Source organism: Erinaceus europaeus, chromosome 11 (genome assembly GCF_950295315.1).
Source record: "Erinaceus europaeus chromosome 11, mEriEur2.1, whole genome shotgun sequence".
NCBI lineage: Eukaryota > Metazoa > Chordata > Mammalia > Eulipotyphla > Erinaceidae > Erinaceus > Erinaceus europaeus.
The window spans coordinates 117,675,344-117,693,088 of NC_080172.1; the positions used below are offsets into that span (position 1 = coordinate 117,675,344).

The window sequence follows — 17,745 nt, forward strand, 5'->3', positions numbered from 1 at the left end:
CCTTGGCTGGGGCAGGGGTGTGCAGGGGCTGTGCTGTGCCTGCAGTCTGGCTTCTTTCTTTCCTTCCTTCCTTCCTTCCTCCCTCCCTCCCTCCCTCCCTCCCTCCCTCCCTCCCTCCCTTCCTTTCTCTCTTCTTTCTTTCTTGTAGACAGAAATTGAGAGGGAAGGGGAGAGAGAGAGACACCCACAGCCCTGCTTTACCACTCATGAGGCTTCCCTCCTGCAGGTAGGGACCAGGGGCTTGAAACCAGATCCTCACACCCTGTAGTGTGTGTGCTTAGCTGGATACACCCCCACTCAGCCCCTGGCTCCGTCCCATGGCCACGGGGTTCCGTGCCAAGTGTGGATGGGTATCAGGCCCGGGGAACAGCGTGGAGCTTGTGATTGCAGCCAGCTCTCTGCACTGGGCAGGGCTGGACCCCGGTTTAGACCGGAGCCCCCAGGACTTGGATGCTGGAGGGCCTCCTCAGCAGCGCCCCCCCCCCCAATAAAGTATCAGCATGCCCCTCCATGGCCTCTGACCAGCCAGAACCGAGGCACACCCCCAAGCTGCTGCTGTGCGGACCCCACAGTCTGAGCCCTGCTGGTCCATACCCGGTCGGCACCCCTCTCTGCTGCCATGCAGTGGGTCACTCCTGCGCGTGCGTTGCAGTGCGGTGCAGTGCGTCAGCTCCATCTACTGGGGACCCTAGTTTTCCCCTTTAGTTCAGACAGTTCAAAGCCGTGTGTGTGTGTGGGGGGGGGGAGGAGGGCAGCCGCAGCAGCGGGCCCGAGAGCAGCAATGCAGGGGCAGGAGTTGGAGCACATCTCGAGACGCACCCTGGCGCCCGGCCAGGACGGCCCATGGCTGGGAGCCACTCGGCCACCAGGACATCAGAGCAGAGGGGCTGTTCTTCGGCCTGGGAGCTGTTGGACCCACCCTTTGTCTCCCTGACAGACCCTGACAGCTGGGAGGCAGATTCTAGGACAGGAGCCTCCTGGCTGGGTGAGCTTGGGGAAAGTGCTTGATGGTCCCGACGTCAGGTTCCTTCAGCAGTGACACTTCAAGGTCACTGACAGTGACCAGGCTCCCTGTGCAACAGCACACAGTCCTGCCTCGCGTGCTTCAGACCCGAGGACAGTCCTGAGTTGAGGTGCTCCGAGGGGCCAGCACACATATGGGGGGTGGTGAGGGACGTCCTTAGGCAGTGAGAGGGGACTTCAGGAGCAAGTGTGGGGTGGATAAGAGGCATCAGGTGTGCTGGCGGCCTGAGCCAAGTGAGAAGCGAGTGAGTGAGAAGACACCGACTGACCCATGGCTGTCCCTGGCGAAATGGGCTGACAGACTGGGTGAGAGAGAGCCAAACCTCACCAGGTGCCACGGCCTGGGAGGTGGCGCCGTGACCAGAGCCCTGAGCCCTCACGTGAGGGTCCTGAGTCCAGCACTGGCAACCCGAGTGGTCTGGCAGGTGCTCTCCCTCTCAACTCTCCCTCTCCTGTCTCCCTCTCCCCCCCCTTCTCATAGTAAGTGAACATTGAAGGGGGAGGAGGCCAGACCCTGTCAGGCAGGTGGGGCGTGGCAGCCTCCAGCCTGAGCTCCAGGGAGGAGACCGCCGGAATGCCGCCTGCCGGGGCTGGGAGATGCCCCAGACAGGCCTGGGGACCGAGGAGGCGGCTGGAGGGGAGGCCTCAGGGGAGGCTTAGGTGGCTGAGTGTGGGTAGGAAAGGGGTGCGTGTGTGGGAGTGTGTGCTCCAGAGTGTGTGTAGGAAAGGTGTGTGTGCGCGCGCGTGTATACGCACAGGATACCTGGAGACCGCAGGGCAAACACTCCGGAGAATGTCTCTCTTCTCCCTCCTCTCAATAATTACTGACTGAAGAAGGTGGATGTTTTGTGAGCTCCTGGGTCCGGATGGACAGGAAGGCACTAACAGCTCTATGATGCCTGGGTCACAGTCCTCACTGCCCAGGGCTGGGGTCACAGTCCTCACTGCCCTGGGCTGGGTGGGGTCACAGTCCTCACTGCCCTGAGCTGGGTCACAGTCCTCACTGCCCAGGGCTGGGTCACAGTCCTCACTGTCCTGGGCTGGGTCACAGTCCTCACTGCCCTGGGCTGGGGTCACAGTCCTCACTGCCCTGGGCTGGGTCACAGTCCTCACTGCCCTGGGCTGGGTCACAGTCCTCACTGCCCAGGGCTGGGTCACAGTCCTCACTGCCCAGGGCTGGGGTCACAGTCCTCACTGCCCTGGGCTGGGGTCACAGTCCTCACTGCCCAGGGCTGGGTCACAGTCCTCACTGCCCTGGGCTGGGTCACAGTCCTCACTGCCCAGGGCTGGGTCACAGTCCTCACTGTTCTGAGCTGGGTCACAGTCCTCACTGCCCAGGGCTGGGTCACAGTCCTCACTGCCCAGGGCTGGGTCACAGTCCTCACTGTCCTGGGCTGGGTCACAGTCCTCACTGCCCTGAGCTGGGTCACAGTCCTCACTGCCCAGGGCTGGGTCACAGTCCTCACTGCCCTGAGCTGGGTCACAGTCCTCACTGCCCAGGGCTGGGTCACAGTCCTCACTGCCCAGGGCTGGGTCACAGTCCTCACTGTCCTGGGCTGGGTCACAGTCCTCACTGCCCTGGGCTGGGGTCACAGTCCTCACTGCCCTGAGCTGGGTCACAGTCCTCACTGCCCTGGGCTGGGTCACAGTCCTCACTGCCCTGGGCTAGGTCACAGTCCTCACTGCCCAGGGCTGGGTCACAGTCCTCACTGTTCTGAGCTGGGTCACAGTCCTCACTGCCCTGGGCTGGGTCACAGTCCTCACTGCCCTGGGCTAGGTCACAGTTCTCACTGCCCAGGGCTGGGTCACAGTCCTCACTGTTCTGAGCTGGGTCGCAGTCCTCACTGCCCAGGGCTGGGTCACAGTCCTCACTGCCCTGAGCTGGGTCACAGTCCTCACTGCCCAGGGCTGGGTCACAGTCCTCACTGTCCTGGGCTGGGTCACAGTCCTCACTGCCCTGGGCCTTGATGTCCACACTTATTTCTGGGGAGAAGGCTTCTTGGTAGCTCTGTGGCCTCTTAAAGACAGCAGAACAGAGCAGACCTGATTGGGTCTGTGTCTTCCCGGATTCTTGCAGTGACAGCCTTAACACCCTGGGGGCCTTTGACCAGAGGGGACCCCTCGTCCTCTCGCAGAGTGGCACCTGGACAAAGGAGACTTGAGGTGCTCTCGAGCCCAAAGACCAGCCTTCCCTCCTTGCCTCACTGCTTATCGCTGCTTCTCCCGCAGGAGGAGGGCCAGGAGTAGCATCCAGCCAGTCCCGGCTCGGAATTCCCGCCGGTGTCTCAGGCTGGGGCAGCCCCACAGCCTTGCAGCCTGCAGGCTCGGCTGGTGGTGAAAATCGCCTCACGGGAGGGCACCTGTCTGCCATTCACAGGGCCCAGCCGGGGCTCAGACCCTGGTGCACCACAGGGGTGTGCTGTGGCTCTGGGGCTTGCTCAGGTGTGTGGCGGCTCCCTGCTCCTTCCCTGAAGAAGTGATGCCGGGACCCCAGAGGCTGGAAGGGCACGGTAGCTACCAACCCCGACTCACAGTAGGCGCCCTGCTGGCGCCTGCTGACACCCCAGTCCTGCGGCAGGGCCCATGCCTGGGAAGCCTGTGTTGAGAGTCCCGGGCCCAGGACTTGGCCGGGCAGTTTCCAGTCAGGCCATGTGTCCCCTGGCTGGGCTGGGTTGCCGCGACTCGAGAGCGTCCAGAGCGTGACAAGCCGTCCTTTCTCCGCCGCCAGCCAGAGCTTTTCTGCACCGTCAACCTCCCTGCGGGCAGAGCCAGGTCTCCCCGCGGCACCGGGCCCGCGGCTGCCAAGTTCTGCACGCGGGGTCCGCCCGTGGCCTCCTGGGAGGGTGCAGGGGTGCCAGCAGCCCACGATGCCCGCCTTGGGAACCTGGGGTCCGTGGGGTCGCTGGCGCACACTTGTCTCCTGGGCCGTGTTGAGGCGTGAGTGAGGGGCGGGTCCCCTCAGTGTCTGCAGGGGCCTCACTAGAACCGCTGAGCCTGCACCCCAGCAGAGGCCCCTAGGAGAGGCCCTGCCTCAGAGAGCGAGTCCCCTCCTGCTCACTGGGCTCGCTGGGCCTCCGCTCCCTGCCCCCCTGGGCTGGCTCGGGGAGAAAGCCTTGTCCGAGGGTTAGAGTTCCCGCTCACGGCACCGAACCTGACACGCGGGGCCCAGGCTGCGCTGCTGCAGACGGCGAGTCTAGACCAGAGACAGGGTGAGCGGTTTCTGCCTCACTTTCTCCATCTGTGCCTGTCGGCCTCCCTGTGCTCTCCTGATGAGAAGGAAGCAGAGCCCATACAAGGAGAGAGGGGCGGCTGGTGCCTCCGGTGCCTGCACGTCTGCCCCTTGCTGCCCCGTCCCCCGCACCTGCTCTGCTCAGCGGCCTTGGCATCGAGTGTCCCGCCCCCAGGCCGCTCAGCCAGGAGAGGTGACTCAGCTGGTCTCCACGCGGGACCCCCGCAGCCGACCCTGGGACACTTGGTGACCCTCGGCGAGGGCCTTGTGCTCTCGGAGCCAGTTTCCCACGAGGCTGTGCAGCGAGGTGTCCCCGCCGGTCCCTCAGCCCCGACCAGAGCGCCTTGCACAGCCCCCAGCCCCCACTGCCGGCACCCAGGGCAGACCCGGGCAGGTGCAGTACCAGCTGCGGGGGGGAGAGTGCGTGCTTCCCGGAGGACAGCGGCTGCCCTGACCAGGTGGGAGAGGGAGGGAGAGGAGGAATTTTCCTCTGTGTGCAAACAATGCCCATTTTCTCTTGTTTGCAAAAGCCGGTGATGTCACCCCGCTCTCCAGCCATTCCTCCCCTCTGGCCTATTTTTAGCTGGTCCCGACAGCATCCTAAAAGGCTTCCAGACCTCCGAGCTCTGAGGCCATGTAGGGAGGTGGCGGGGGAGGGGGGGTGAGGGAAGAAAGAAGCTGTCTGTCTGTCTCAGGATAAAGGAGGGGAGGACCTGACCCTGCTTCCTCTGAGGGGAAGGAGGGAGGGAGGGGACCTGGATGGCAGGGTCGGTGCTGTGAGGAGAGCCTGGCAGGGCACAAGGGCTCCCTCTAGGGCCAGCAGCCTGGGCCTGCCCCACTGCCCTGTGCTCTCTGGCCTTGGGCACTGCCAGTCTGCCTGCCACCTCCACCTGTCACGGGACAGTGGTGGGGTTGAGAGGGGCCCCGGGCCAGAGTCACGATTCTGGCTGTCATCACGCCACCCCTTCCTACTGTTGGTGCTGGGGTATACCGTGAGCCCCGAGGTGCCTTCCCCCCTCTGCCCGCCCCTCCGCCCGTGCACAGACAAATAATACACAGGAAGTCCCTCGCCAGGCCCTGCTGCATAGTAAGTGTGAGACACAAGAAAGCTGCTGCTTGTTTTCTGTGTCAGTGTAAAACAGACCCACTGGAGACCCACTGAACCGTGCCTCCCTGCCAGCCTGCCTCCCTCCATTCCTTCCTTCTGTCCTTCCTTTTTCTGTCTCTCTCCCTTTCTCTTTCTCCCTTTCTTTCACCTTTCTTCCAGTCTTCCTTTTTAAAAAATATTTATTTATTCCCTTTTATTGTCCTTGTTTTACTGTTGTAGTCATTGTTATTGATGTTGTTGTTTTTATATAGGACAGAGAGAAATGGAGAGAGGAGGGGAAGACAGAGAGGGGAGAGAAAGACAGACACCTGCACACCTGCTTCACCGCCTGTGAAGCGACTCCCCTGCAGGTGGGGAGCCGGGGTTTGAACTGGGATCCTTATGCTGGTCCTTGTGCTTTGCGCCACCTGCGCTTAACCCGTTGCACTACCGCCCGACTCCCTCTTCCATTTTTTCTTTCCTGGAGAGAAAGGGACTGAGAGAAGGAGTAGGGCACCACAGCAGCCCCCCCACACCTGTCAAGTGTCCCCTTTGCATCGCTCCTATGTGTTGGTCCAGGGCCTTGAACCGGGTCCTTGCACATGGTAAAGTGCATCCTGCGGCGTGAGTGATCTCCTGGTCACAGAGCTTTGCGTCTTTGAGCCTCAGTTTCCCCGCCTATGAGCTAAGAGTAACGAGAACCGCGTGCAGGTCTCTTGTTCGGTGTTCCATCGAGCCAGTGGACACCAAGACTGCGAGGGCCGGCCCAGTGAAGGGGTGTTTCTTGCTGGTCAGAGGGCAGCCTGCTCGTGGGACAGGCTGTGGCCCGGCTCCTGCGGCTCGGCCCGGAGACTGTGCCTGGCAGCAGCAGCTCAGCTGTGGCATTCCCGATGCTCTTTATGGCTCGTGTGAGGGCACGGCGCCCCCTCCTGCCACGCGCATGCCCGGCACGTGGCTCCCAGCGCCGGCCGGCAGCGAGGTCACGTCTCAGCCCGGCTGTTCTCCCCTAGACGGGGCGTTCTTGGCGGGAAGGGTCCGTGCCAGCCTTGTCGGCAGGCAGGTCCGATGGGGGTGCTGGCGCCGTGTCTGAGCACCGCTCTCTGACCCCTGTTCCTCTTGCCTTTTGCAGATGGGAGGAGGAGCTCTCCAAGCGCATGAACCTGCAGACCATGGTGGACACGCTGCAGGAGGTAAGCTCCCGGGGCACCTGCCGGGAACCGTGTGGCCCATGGGATGTGTTCTTGGGGCGAGACTGGGGCAGGTTCGAGCACAGCCGGCTCTCTGTTCCCTCTGGTGCTTCAGTTTCGTCTTGCTGGAGAAACTGGCCACTTCATTCCCCTCTCCAGCCTCTTCAGGGTGGGCTCTGAGACTCCTTGCCCTCAACTCGCAGGAATCAAAAGACTGGATGCCTTGGAAAGGGTGGGAGGGTATGTCCTTGGGCTGGCCCCCAACTCCAGTGGGCTCTCCGCAGCGGTGCGAGGACCCTCCTGCTCTCCTGGCTCTGCAGCTCTGTCTGGGCCCTTCTGCTCCCTCTGTTCCATTCATCCTGTGAAGCAGAGTCCTCGGCCTCTGTTCTTCCTCCAGCATTTGCACACAACACTGACCCCATGGGAAGGCATGGCAGGTCCCCCCAGATTGACTTTTTAAAAATTTCTTTATTGGGGGATTAATGGTTTACAGTCGACAGTAAGATACAAAGTCTGTACGTGAACAACATTTCTCAGTTCTCCCCATTTCCATTCAGCCCCCACTAGCTCCTCCTCCACCATCATGTCCCAGGACCCAAACCCTCCCCCCACCCCAGCGTCCTTGACTTTGGTGCAATACGCCAACTCCAGTCCCAGTTCTGCCTAGTGTTTCCCTGCTGATCTTGTTTTTCAACTTCTGTCTGTGAGCGAGATCATCCCATCCTTATCCTTCTCTGTCTGGCTGATCTCACTTCACAGGATGCCTTCAAACTCCATCCAAATTGAGGTGAAGGAGGGGAAGTCACCACTATTCATAGCTGAGTAGTATTCTACCCAGATGGATTTTAAGATGTGTCTTCTAATATTCCAGGCTGTTTTCTGTGGGAAGGTTAGCCAGGCTAAGTGACTCCACTGTGTAGCACGGGAAGGCTGAGTGTTTCCCTTCACAAGTGAAACGTGTCTGTGTGCAGATGTTTGCAGAGTACAGAAAGAAAACTTCCCCTCGTGTCTTACTTGGAGTTACATAGCTGTCTAGTCTTACTCTTACCTGTGAACGCACACGCACACGCACGCTCTGAATGTGCATATTCTGCTAGGTTGTGTGTGACACTGCCAGTCTTGAGCTGCGTATCTGTGTGGATGTTTCCACGTGGTAGGCCTCCCCCTGGAGAAGCCAGCTGAGCTGGTGGCGCCTGGAAGTGGGCAGGCACCCATGGCAGCTAGGCTGCAGTTAGGTCCTCAGCACCTTTCCCTGGTGCCCAGGAGTCTGGCCTGGTTGGATGTCAGCATCCGGGGCTCTGAACCCAGGAGTCCAGCCCCCTAAAACCCACCTTCATCCCCCCTGTAGGCGGCACAGGAGGCCGAAGCCATCCAGGAAGAGATGAACAAGAAGATTGAGCGGCTTAAGGCTGAGCTGGTGGTGTTCAAGGGGCTGATGAGTGACGTAAGTGCCGCCGCCTCCCCCACCCGCCACGCCAAGTGCTTCCCTCACTGAGGCTCCAGAGCTGGCTTGTAGTTAGCGCCCTGGCTGGCTGTGTTTGACCATGAGGGTGACCGATGCATCGGTGGCCAGGCGCCCCTCTCCCGCTCCTGCCCACTCCGCTGCCCTCAGTCTGAGCAAAGATGCATTGAGCTCCCGCTTAACCCGTCCCACACTCCCCAGGGCTCTCTGATGGTCTGTGTGTGTCTGCCAACTCCTCCGCAGCTCGGTGGGATGAGAGTGGGTGGCCACCGTGGGCTGCGTGTCTGGGTGTGAGGAGAGCAGTGGGCCAGGCGGCAGCATGGGGGAGCCCGGGTGGCCGTGCCAGCCCGAGGCCCCTGGGCCAGCGGCGTTGAGCAAGATTGTTCTGGAAGGCTGGGCGAGGCCGGCGGTGTGTCCTGCCGATCGGAGCTGCTCTGAGTAACGGGGTGGGACGCTGCTGCTGTGGGGCCTCCTGCCTGGTGGGGCTCTCGGTGTCCCAGCACCTTCAGGCAGCAGCTGGCGTGTGGGGAGCTCCTGCAGGGAAGACGGGGGCCCGGCGTGGCTTTGGGGCCTGAGTGGGTGTAACTAGAAGGAATCTCCAGGGCCCCAGGCGGAGGCCACTTGTCAGCACGGGACGAGTCCCAGAGGGAGACAGCCTCACCTGGGCAGGCACCTCTGTGTGGGGCAGGTAGTGCTGTGGGGGGGGACGGGGGCGTCTTTCAACAATGGGAGTGGCCTTTCTTCCTGTGCTCCGACCTCCACACACTGACATCGCCCGCTGAGGGGACACCGAGAGACACGGGTCACACGGTCCACGAGGTGCCAGAGCTTGAGCTCCCTCCGGCCTCCCACCCACCCAGCTCCCGGCCCTCACCTGAGCAGCGCCGCCCGGCCCTCCACACCACGAGAGAGAGGCTCACGCCCTTCCCTGGACTTGGGGCCTCCCCCCTGGCACCCGGGGTGCTCAGCAGGAGAGCCCGGGAGCAGCTTCCCCTCAGCCCGTGCTCACGTGACCCCCGCTGTCCTCCCTGCAGCCCATGACAGACCTGGACACACAGATCCAGGAAAAGGCCATGAAGGTGGACATGGACATCTGCCGCCGAATCGACATCACGGCCAAGCTGTGCGACGTCGCGCAGCAGCGGAACTCGGAAGACGTGTCCAAGATCTTCCAGGTGAATAGGGCTACCTGCTCGCCGGCCGCCACGCCCATCCACCGCTGCCACCCTCCCGGGGCAGCCCGCCTCCACCCCTGCCTGCTCAGACCCCTCACGACCCACCACGCCCCCTGCCCGAGAGGTAGCGCTCTCTGCAGCCCTCGGCCTCCCCAGGAAGACACAGCTTCAGGGACTCAGAGAGCTGCATCCCGAGGCTGAGGTCGCGGAGACAGGCCTAGACCCTCCAGGGACTCTCCAGGGCCAACCCGCCAGCTCCTGCTGCTCCCCTGGGTGCCAGGAGAGGGCGCCTGCACCACAGCTGGGAGTGTTGGTAGAAGCTGCTTGAGCCCAGGCGGCTGAGCCGAACTAAGGTCCAGTCCAGAGGAGGAGGCCTGGCCTCCTGCCTGCCCGTCCCTGCCCCCCCGCCTGTGCCTCCCCAGTGAGCCCCGTGTCCCCAGAAGGATGGGCTGCGAGTCCGCTGACTGACAGGCCACAGCATTCTCCAGGGGCTGCTTCTCGACTTTGACGGTGTAGTTTGGCTTTGGCTTGAGCTCAGGGCAGTTCGGTGCGTCGTGGCTTTGTGCGTGATTGGGTGTCGCGGTGAGAGCTGGGCTTCCCGGCGCCCAGTGTCCACTCTGTTTCTCTCGCCATCCCCCGCCGGGGAGCTGGGGCTGCCGTTTCTGCCTTGGTTCGGTTTGCCTGCGTCTTGTCTGCTTGGATCGGGGGAGCTTGGTGAACCCCCGGCCGCCCACCCTCCGCCTTCGCCTGTGAGCAGCAGGTCCCTGGGACACGGGGGTCTCTGTCCCCCTGGTTGCCTCAGAGATGTCCCAGGTGACTCTGCTCTGCCGCAGCTGCTCTGGTGAAGGGAGGAGCTAGGTGGCCTCAGGCGGCCAGGGTCCAGGCCATCGGCCTTTCCCGTCCCGCATGTCTCTCCGGCCCGTGCTACCTGCTTCGCTGCTGCCCGCTTCTTAGAGACCCGCGCCTCCTTCCTGGCCGTGACCAGCCCGCCATGCTCCCGCCCCGGAGCGGGGCTCCGTCTCTAGCCTGCTCTCACCCGCCAGCCCAGCAGAGCCCTCAGTTACCCTCCTCTCTTCCTCTCTGGGCCAGGTGGTCTCCAAAAAGAAGGAACGGAAGGTAGCTTCAGACGACGACATCTCTGAGCAGGATGGGGAGGTGACTCGGTTCTCAGAGGATGAGGTCGGCTCCATGAACATCACGGACGAGATGAAGCGCATGTTTAACCAGCTGTGAGTACCCGCCCCACCCCACCCCAGCAGCGTCTTTCCCCGAGGGTAGGGCGGGGCGGCGGGCTGGGGGCCTGGGCCCATGCAGCTACCTGCCCAAGTGCTTTGGCCCGCATGACGGTTACCTAGATCCTAGCCCCTTTAGATACATTTATTTATCCTACCAGAGACACGGAGTCAGAGACCCCCAACACCGAAGTTTCCTTCAGTGTCACGGGGGCCTGGCTGGAATCTGAGACACACACACTCACTGACACACACACTCACACACACACACACACACACACACACACACACTGACACACACACTCACATACACACACACTGACACACTGACACACTCACACACACACTGACACACTCACACACTGACACACACACTCACATACACACACACATACTGACACACACACACTCACATACACACACACTGACATACACACACACACTGACACACACACTCACACTCACACACACACACTGACACACACTCACATACACACACACTGACACACACACACACTCACATACACACACACACTCACACTGACACACACACTCACATACACACACACTCACACACACACTGACACACACACACCAAAGCAGCCCACTGACACACACACACTGACACACACACACTGACACACACACACTGACACACACACACACACACCTCAAAGCAGCCCACTGACACACACAACAATAGATGGGAAAGAGAGTGAAAGGGCTTCTCTGGAAGAGCCAGTGAACAGATCGTGTCCCGGTTGCCACAGCCGCCGGGAAACCTGGCAGCCAGCCGGGCAGGGGTGCAGAGTAGCGGCCACCCCCTGACAGCAGCGGCCACCCCCGCGCCCCTCCCCCGGAAGCCCCGTGGCCTGAGCTGACAGTCTGCCGGGCACAGCCAGTGCCAGGAGCCCCGCCCAGCTCAGTCGCGCCCTCTGTGTCTCACAGCCGGGAGACCTTTGACTTTGACGACGACTGTGACAGCTTGACCTGGGAGGAGAACGAAGACACACTGCTGCTCTGGGAGGACTTCGCCAACTGCAACCCCAGCCTGGACCTGCAGGGCGAGGTGAGCCGGGCTCCCCGTCCGTCCGCTCGCCTGTGCCACCCGCTCCCTCCCTAAACTGTCTCCTCTGCGGTTTCAGCAAGAGGAGAACTTGGGCAACCTGATCCACGAGACGGAGTCCTTCTTCAAGACCAGAGACAAGGAGTACCAGGAGACCATCGGCCAGATTGAGGTGAGGCCACCGGCCGGGGTGCCAGGCGGCTGGGGGCCTGCTCACCCGCCTGCTGCCGGCCCCTCCCCTCTGACTCCTGGCGGAGCTGAGGACTGAACCTGCGGCTTCGCACACACCAGTGAGCCCTCTGAAGGCTCCAGACACGTAACCCAGAGCGACCCCTGGAGCGCAGGCCGGCAGGCACTCGGCACGGCCAGTTCACAGCTCACAGCTCACACCTCACAGCTCACAACTCACAACTCACAGCCCACAGCTCACACTTCATAGCTCACAGCCCACAGCCCACAGCTCGCAGCCCACAGCCCACAGCCCACAGCCCACAGCCCACAGCTCACAGCTCACAGCCCACAGCCCACAGCTCACAGCTCACAGCCCACAGCCCACAGCCCACAACTCACACCTCACAGCCCACAGCCCACACCTCATAGCTCACAGCCCACAGCCCACAGCTCACAGCCCACAGCCCACAGCTCACACCTCACAGCCCACAGCTCACACCTCATAGCTCACAGCCCACACCCCACAGCTCACAGCCCACAGCTCACACCTCACAGCTCACAACTCACAGCCCACAGCTCACACCTCATAGCTCACAGCCCACAGCCCACAGCTCACAACTCACAGCCCACAGCTCACACTTCACAGCCCACACCCCACAGCTCACAGCCCACAGCCCACAGCTCACAGCTCACACCTCATAGCTCACAGCCCACAGCCCACAGCTCACAACTCACAGCCCACAGCTCACACCTCACAGCCCACACCCCACAGCTCACAGCCCACAGCCCACAGCCCACAGCTCACAGCTCATAGCTCACAGCCCACAGCCCATAGCTCACAGCTCACACCTCATAGCTCACAGCCCACAGCCCACAGCTCACACCTCATACCTCACAGCCCACATCCCACATCCCACAGCCCACAGCTCACACCTCATAGCTCACAGCCCACAGCTCACAGCCCACAGCCCACAGCTCACACCTCACAGCCCACAGCTCACACCTCATAGCTCACAGCCCACACCCCACAGCTCACAGCCCACAGCTCACAGCTCACACCTCACAGCTCACAACTCACAGCCCACAGCTCACACCTCATAGCTCACAGCCCACAGCCCACAGCTCACAACTCACAGCCCACAGCTCACACCTCACAGCCCACACCCCACAGCTCACAGCCCACAGCCCACAGCCCACAGCTCACAGCTCACACCTCATAGCTCACAGCCCACAGCCCGCAGCCCGCAGCTCGCAGCTCACAGCCCACAGCCCACAGCCCACAGCTCGCAGCTCGCAGCCCACAGCTCACAGCCCACAGCCCACAGCCCACAGCTCACAGCTCACAGCCCACAGCCCACAGCTCACAGCCCACAGCTCACAGCCCACAGCTCACAGCCCACAGCCCACAGCCCACAGCTCACAGCCCACAGCTCACAGCCCACAGCCCACAGCCCACAGCTCACACCTCACAGCCCACAGCCCACACCTCATAGCTCACAGCCCACAGCTCACAGCCCACAGCCCACAGCTCACACCTCACAGCCCACAGCTCACACCTCATACCTCACAGCCCACACCCCACAGCTCACAGCCCACAGCTCACAGCTCACACCTCACAGCTCACAACTCACAGCCCACAGCTCACACCTCATAGCTCACAGCCCACAGCCCACAGCTCACAACTCACAGCCCACAGCTCACACCTCACAGCCCACACCCCACAGCTCACAGCCCACAGCCCACAGCCCACAGCCCACAGCTCACAGCTCACACCTCATAGCTCACAGCCCACAGCCCACAGCTCACAACTCACAGCCCACAGCTCACACCTCACAGCCCACACCCCACAGCTCACACCCCACAGCCCACAGCTCACAGCTCATAGCTCACAGCCCACAGCCCATAGCTCACAGCTCACACCTCATAGCTCACAGCCCACAGCCCACAGCTCACACCTCATACCTCATAGCTCACAGCCCACAGCCCATAGCTCACAGCTCACACCTCATAGCTCACAGCCCACAGCCCACAGCCCACAACTCACAGCCCACAGCTCACACCTCACAGCCCACAGCCCACAGCTCACAGCTCACAGCCCACAGCCCACACCTCACACCTCACACCTGGCTCGGCAGAGGCCTGTGGCGGCCCAGCTGCAGGGCCTGTGTTCCCGAGCCCGTGTCCACCCTGAGCGCCGTGGCTATTGCTGCTCTGGGGAAGGAAGGGCCGGGCCCCCGTCCTGGTAGAGAAGCTCAGGGGGTGGCGGTGGTGCACCCGGTCGAGGCCCATGTCACTGCGAGCATGAACCCGGCTCAAGCCCCCGTGCCCACCTGCAGGGGGAGGCTTCACGAGTGGTGAAACGGCTGCAGGTGTCTCTCTGCCTCTCTGTCACCCCCTTCCTCTCAATCTCTGGCTGTAAAGACGACAGACACAATGACAAGTAGAAGAGGAGGCTCAGAAACCTGCAGGAGACCCCAGGGCCTCTCTGCCCGCGTGCACAGGCAGGGTAGATCTGGCAGGCCCTGGGGCTCCTCAGGAGGGCTTCTCCACGGGGGCCAGCCGGCCGGCCCCTCCCTCCCCAGGGCTCTTTCTGCCACGCGGGCCAGGCCGCAGCTCTCTGAGGCCCGGTGTCCGGTGTGAGGGGCCCGGACGCTGCCGCCACTGCTGAGGCCTCTGGGAGGAGGGAGGGTTGCCGAGCATCTGCCCGCTATGCCCGCTGTGCCCGCTCTCACCCGCTCTCCCCCCCCCCCCTCAGCTGGAGCTGGCCACGGCCAAGAGCGACATGAACCGGCATCTGCACGAGTACATGGAGATGTGCAGCATGAAACGCGGCCTGGACGTCCAGATGGAGACCTGCCGCCGCCTCATCAGGGGCTCCGCAGACAGGTGAGACCGGGGGCCGAGCTGCGGCCGGCACATCAGGGGCTCCGCAGACAGGTGGGCGAGACCGGGGGCCGAGCTGCGGCCGGCACATCAGGGGCTCCGCAGACAGGTGGGCGAGACCGGGGGCCGAGCTGCGGCCGGCACATCAGGGGCTCCGCAGACAGGTGGGCGAGACCGGGGGCCGAGCTGCGGCCGGCACATCAGGGGCTCCGCAGACAGGTGGGCGAGACCCGGGGCCAAGCTGCGGCCGGCTTGGCGCACCTGCTTGTCTGTCCACCCATCCGCCCGCCCCCCCCCCCCCCAGTCTCTCTGTCTGCCTGTTCCTCCATTTGCCCATCTGTCCATCTCTCTCTGTTATTTTTTTTCTTTGCTTCCGGGGTTCTCCCTGGGGCTCGGTGCCATCGCTGCGAATCCACTGCTCCTGGTGGCCATTTTTCAATTTTAGTGGACAGGACGGAGAGAGATTGAGAGACACCTGCAGCCCTGCCTTGCCACTTGTGAAGCTTGCCCCTGCAGGTGGGGAGTGGAGAGCGGGAGTCAGGATCCCTGCGATCCTCTCTGTCTCCCCGTTCCTCTCAATCTCTGGCTGTCTCTATCCAGTAAATCTTCTTCTTCTAGTGTTTGCCCTTCTTCCGTAGCCAGTCAACAGCGTCAGGTTGAGCCTGATGTCAAGTTTCGAGACCTCCTTTGAATCTGGAGAGGTGGCAGTCGTTGACTGTGTGGGTCATAGTCTGTCTGGAGCCGCAGGGGCAGTTCGGGTTGTCTCTGGCTCCCCAATAAATAAATAAAGATAACAAACAAAAATAAAAAAAAGCAAACAAAGAGGAGGCTCAGAAACCTGCAGGAGACCCCAGGGCCTCTCTGCCCGCGTGCACAGGCAGGGTAGATCTGGCAGGCCCTGGGGCTCCTCAGGAGGGCTTCTCCGCGGGGGCCAGCCGGGCAGAGTGTGTGCTTAAAGAGCGATGTGCCGCCACGCAGGCCCCTCCTCCATCCATCTCTCTATCTGCATATCCGTCTGTCTGTCTAGGCTGCCCTCCCTCTGACCTAACGAATATTAGCCCTCTGCTAAGTGCCAGGTGATTCCCACCACAACCTGACCCTGACTGAGGGAGGCCCAGCAGTGGAGGGCCAGACGGAGTCCTCTCCCCTGCTTGCTCTGAGTGGGAAGTGGGCACTCCTTCCCTCCATGCCCACGGAGCTCAGCTTTGTCCACAGGATACAGGTTCCCCTCATTTCTTCCTGTGAGTGCTGAGCTCCCTGGGGTTTCCTGACCCCCATTCTGTACTCAGACCTGGTGACTAAACTTGGTCGGGCGGCTCTACAGGCAGCCTCTCACATCCGAGGCTCTGGGGTCCCCGGCTCGATCCCCAGCACCACCGTCTGTCAGCCAGAGCTGAGCATTGCTCTGCAGAAACAGAACTGAACGAAGCTTGAACCACAGTCCCTGTTCCCCAGAGGCTTTGAGCACCCAGAGTCGGAGGCTGAGCATGGCACCCCAGGTCTCAAGCCACCTTGAAGTTTCTAGGCTCTGAACATCCTCAGAGAACTGAGATGGGCCAGGGCCTTCGGCCGATTCTCCCTCCAAGACAGGATTTTCCTGCAGTGGCTGCTCGGTCGTTCCTGGTCCTAGAATCCCTTCGGGGCCCCAGGCCACCCTCTCACTGTGCTCGCTTTCCTCCTGCCTTCCAGGAATTCGCCTTCCCCCAGTTCTGTGGCCAGCAGCGACTCGGGAAGTACAGACGAGACCCAAGATGACTTAGAGCGAGAAGCGGACGTGGAGCCCATGGTCAGCTGATGCCCGAGGCAGCTTCCCGAGTGCGGGTGGTCTCGGCGATGGGGCCTCTGCCACCCTGTCCCCATGGGCTCAGGAAGGCTCCTTGAGGGGGACTCCAGCGCTCCCCACAGACTCCCTACGCCCTCCTTTCTCTGGAGACTCCGGGGCTGCCGCTCCTCCCCACCCCACCACCAAGCAGTGCTCCCCATCCACCCCAAGGAATGGTGCTGTCAATTTCTACTCTCCACATTACAAACACAGTGTTGACTGTGCCTTTTCCCTCAAGCTGAGCCACTTTGAGCTCCAAAGAATTATTCCAAGCAGGTGTTTTTATACAGGGACAGATAGATGGACAGATAGAGAACTCTGAGGCGAGGGCAGGGCCCTGGGTGTGATGAAATGTGGCTTTTCTCCCCTCCGCCTCCTCCTCTGTTTGGCCCTGAGCTACACCCGTCCTCCCCTGCCCTGCTGAGGAGTTTGTGTGGGGAGGGTGGTCCCCTTGGCCCCAGAAGGAGCAAACTCTCCTGACTTGGGGTGGGGGGACCTCCCAGGTGTTCCAGCTGCTGAAAGAGAGAAAGAGATGGAAGAGGGAGGGAAGGCACATGCTCACTTTCTTTTTGGATTGAGTTGCAAAGCAGCGGGACCAGGCCCTGGGGTGCCTGGAGGGGAAGGAAGCTGGAGCTTCACTGTGTTTAAACTACTATGCAAAAAAAAAAAAAAAAAAAAAAAGACAAGCAGCTTGCCTTACCTCTGTGGAAGGCAGGCCCTCTCTGACTCCTGGTTCTCCCCCAGAGCGGGGAGGGAGGCCCAAGCTGGGGACCCCTGTCGCAGCTGTCGGACGTTGGGAGCCAGATCTGGGTCCTGCAAAACCCTTAGCCCACCTGGCTTGCTTTCTGGGGCCTCTGAGGGTGGGTGAGGGACTCTTGTATTGCCAAGATGACTTGATGTTTGTTTTCCTTACTCTTCCTGCCAACAGTAAGGGGCTATGGTTGCTCTTAATTTCTCTGTGAGAAAGTCTGAAGGGAGTCGGGCCTAGAGCCCACCCCCTGCCACAGTGGGGCTGGGTTAGTGTCAGCTGCTGACCCCTTGGCCCCCCTGGCCCCCCGGTTGTCCACGGTTTGGCCTCGGTGTGGTGGACACGGGAGAGGGAGGGGCGGACGCAGCCAGGTTGTGGCCGGAGCAGATGCTCTGGTAAGGACAGTCCTTTGGCACGCGCCCATCGTGGCTTTACGACCAGTGACCCCAGTCTGAGGGGACCTGAGCCCAGGGGACCTGCCCGCTTCCAGTCTGGACTTGGCCTACCAGGCCTTGCCCTTTTCTTACTTTCTTTGCCTTTTTTTTGTACCCACAACTGTGTGTGTGTGTGTGTGTGTGAGAGAGAGAGAGAGAGAGGGAGAGGGAGAGGGAGAGGGAGAGAGAGAGATAGTGAGAGAAGGGAGAGGGAGAGGGAGATAGC

At 61.8% G+C, this 17,745-nt stretch overlaps 2 protein-coding genes across 2 annotated transcripts in view; both read left to right on the plus strand.

Annotated features, from left to right (window-relative positions):
- The window catches only part of MRTO4 (MRT4 homolog, ribosome maturation factor), a 366,835-nt gene that overhangs the window by 68,713 nt on the left and 280,377 nt on the right, over window positions 1-17,745 (plus strand). The window lies entirely within an intron of this gene.
- IFFO2 (intermediate filament family orphan 2) overlaps window positions 1-17,745 on the plus strand; it is a 40,899-nt gene that overhangs the window by 20,337 nt on the left and 2,817 nt on the right. The window contains exons 2-9 of the mRNA XM_060200897.1: window positions 6,469-6,529; window positions 7,875-7,970; window positions 9,023-9,163; window positions 10,253-10,392; window positions 11,344-11,464; window positions 11,541-11,633; window positions 14,388-14,518; window positions 16,205-17,714. Coding sequence (XP_060056880.1) covers window positions 6,469-6,529; window positions 7,875-7,970; window positions 9,023-9,163; window positions 10,253-10,392; window positions 11,344-11,464; window positions 11,541-11,633; window positions 14,388-14,518; window positions 16,205-16,310 — 889 coding nt within the window. The 3' untranslated portion in view covers window positions 16,311-17,714. The remainder of the gene's footprint in view (window positions 1-6,468; window positions 6,530-7,874; window positions 7,971-9,022; window positions 9,164-10,252; window positions 10,393-11,343; window positions 11,465-11,540; window positions 11,634-14,387; window positions 14,519-16,204; window positions 17,715-17,745) is intronic.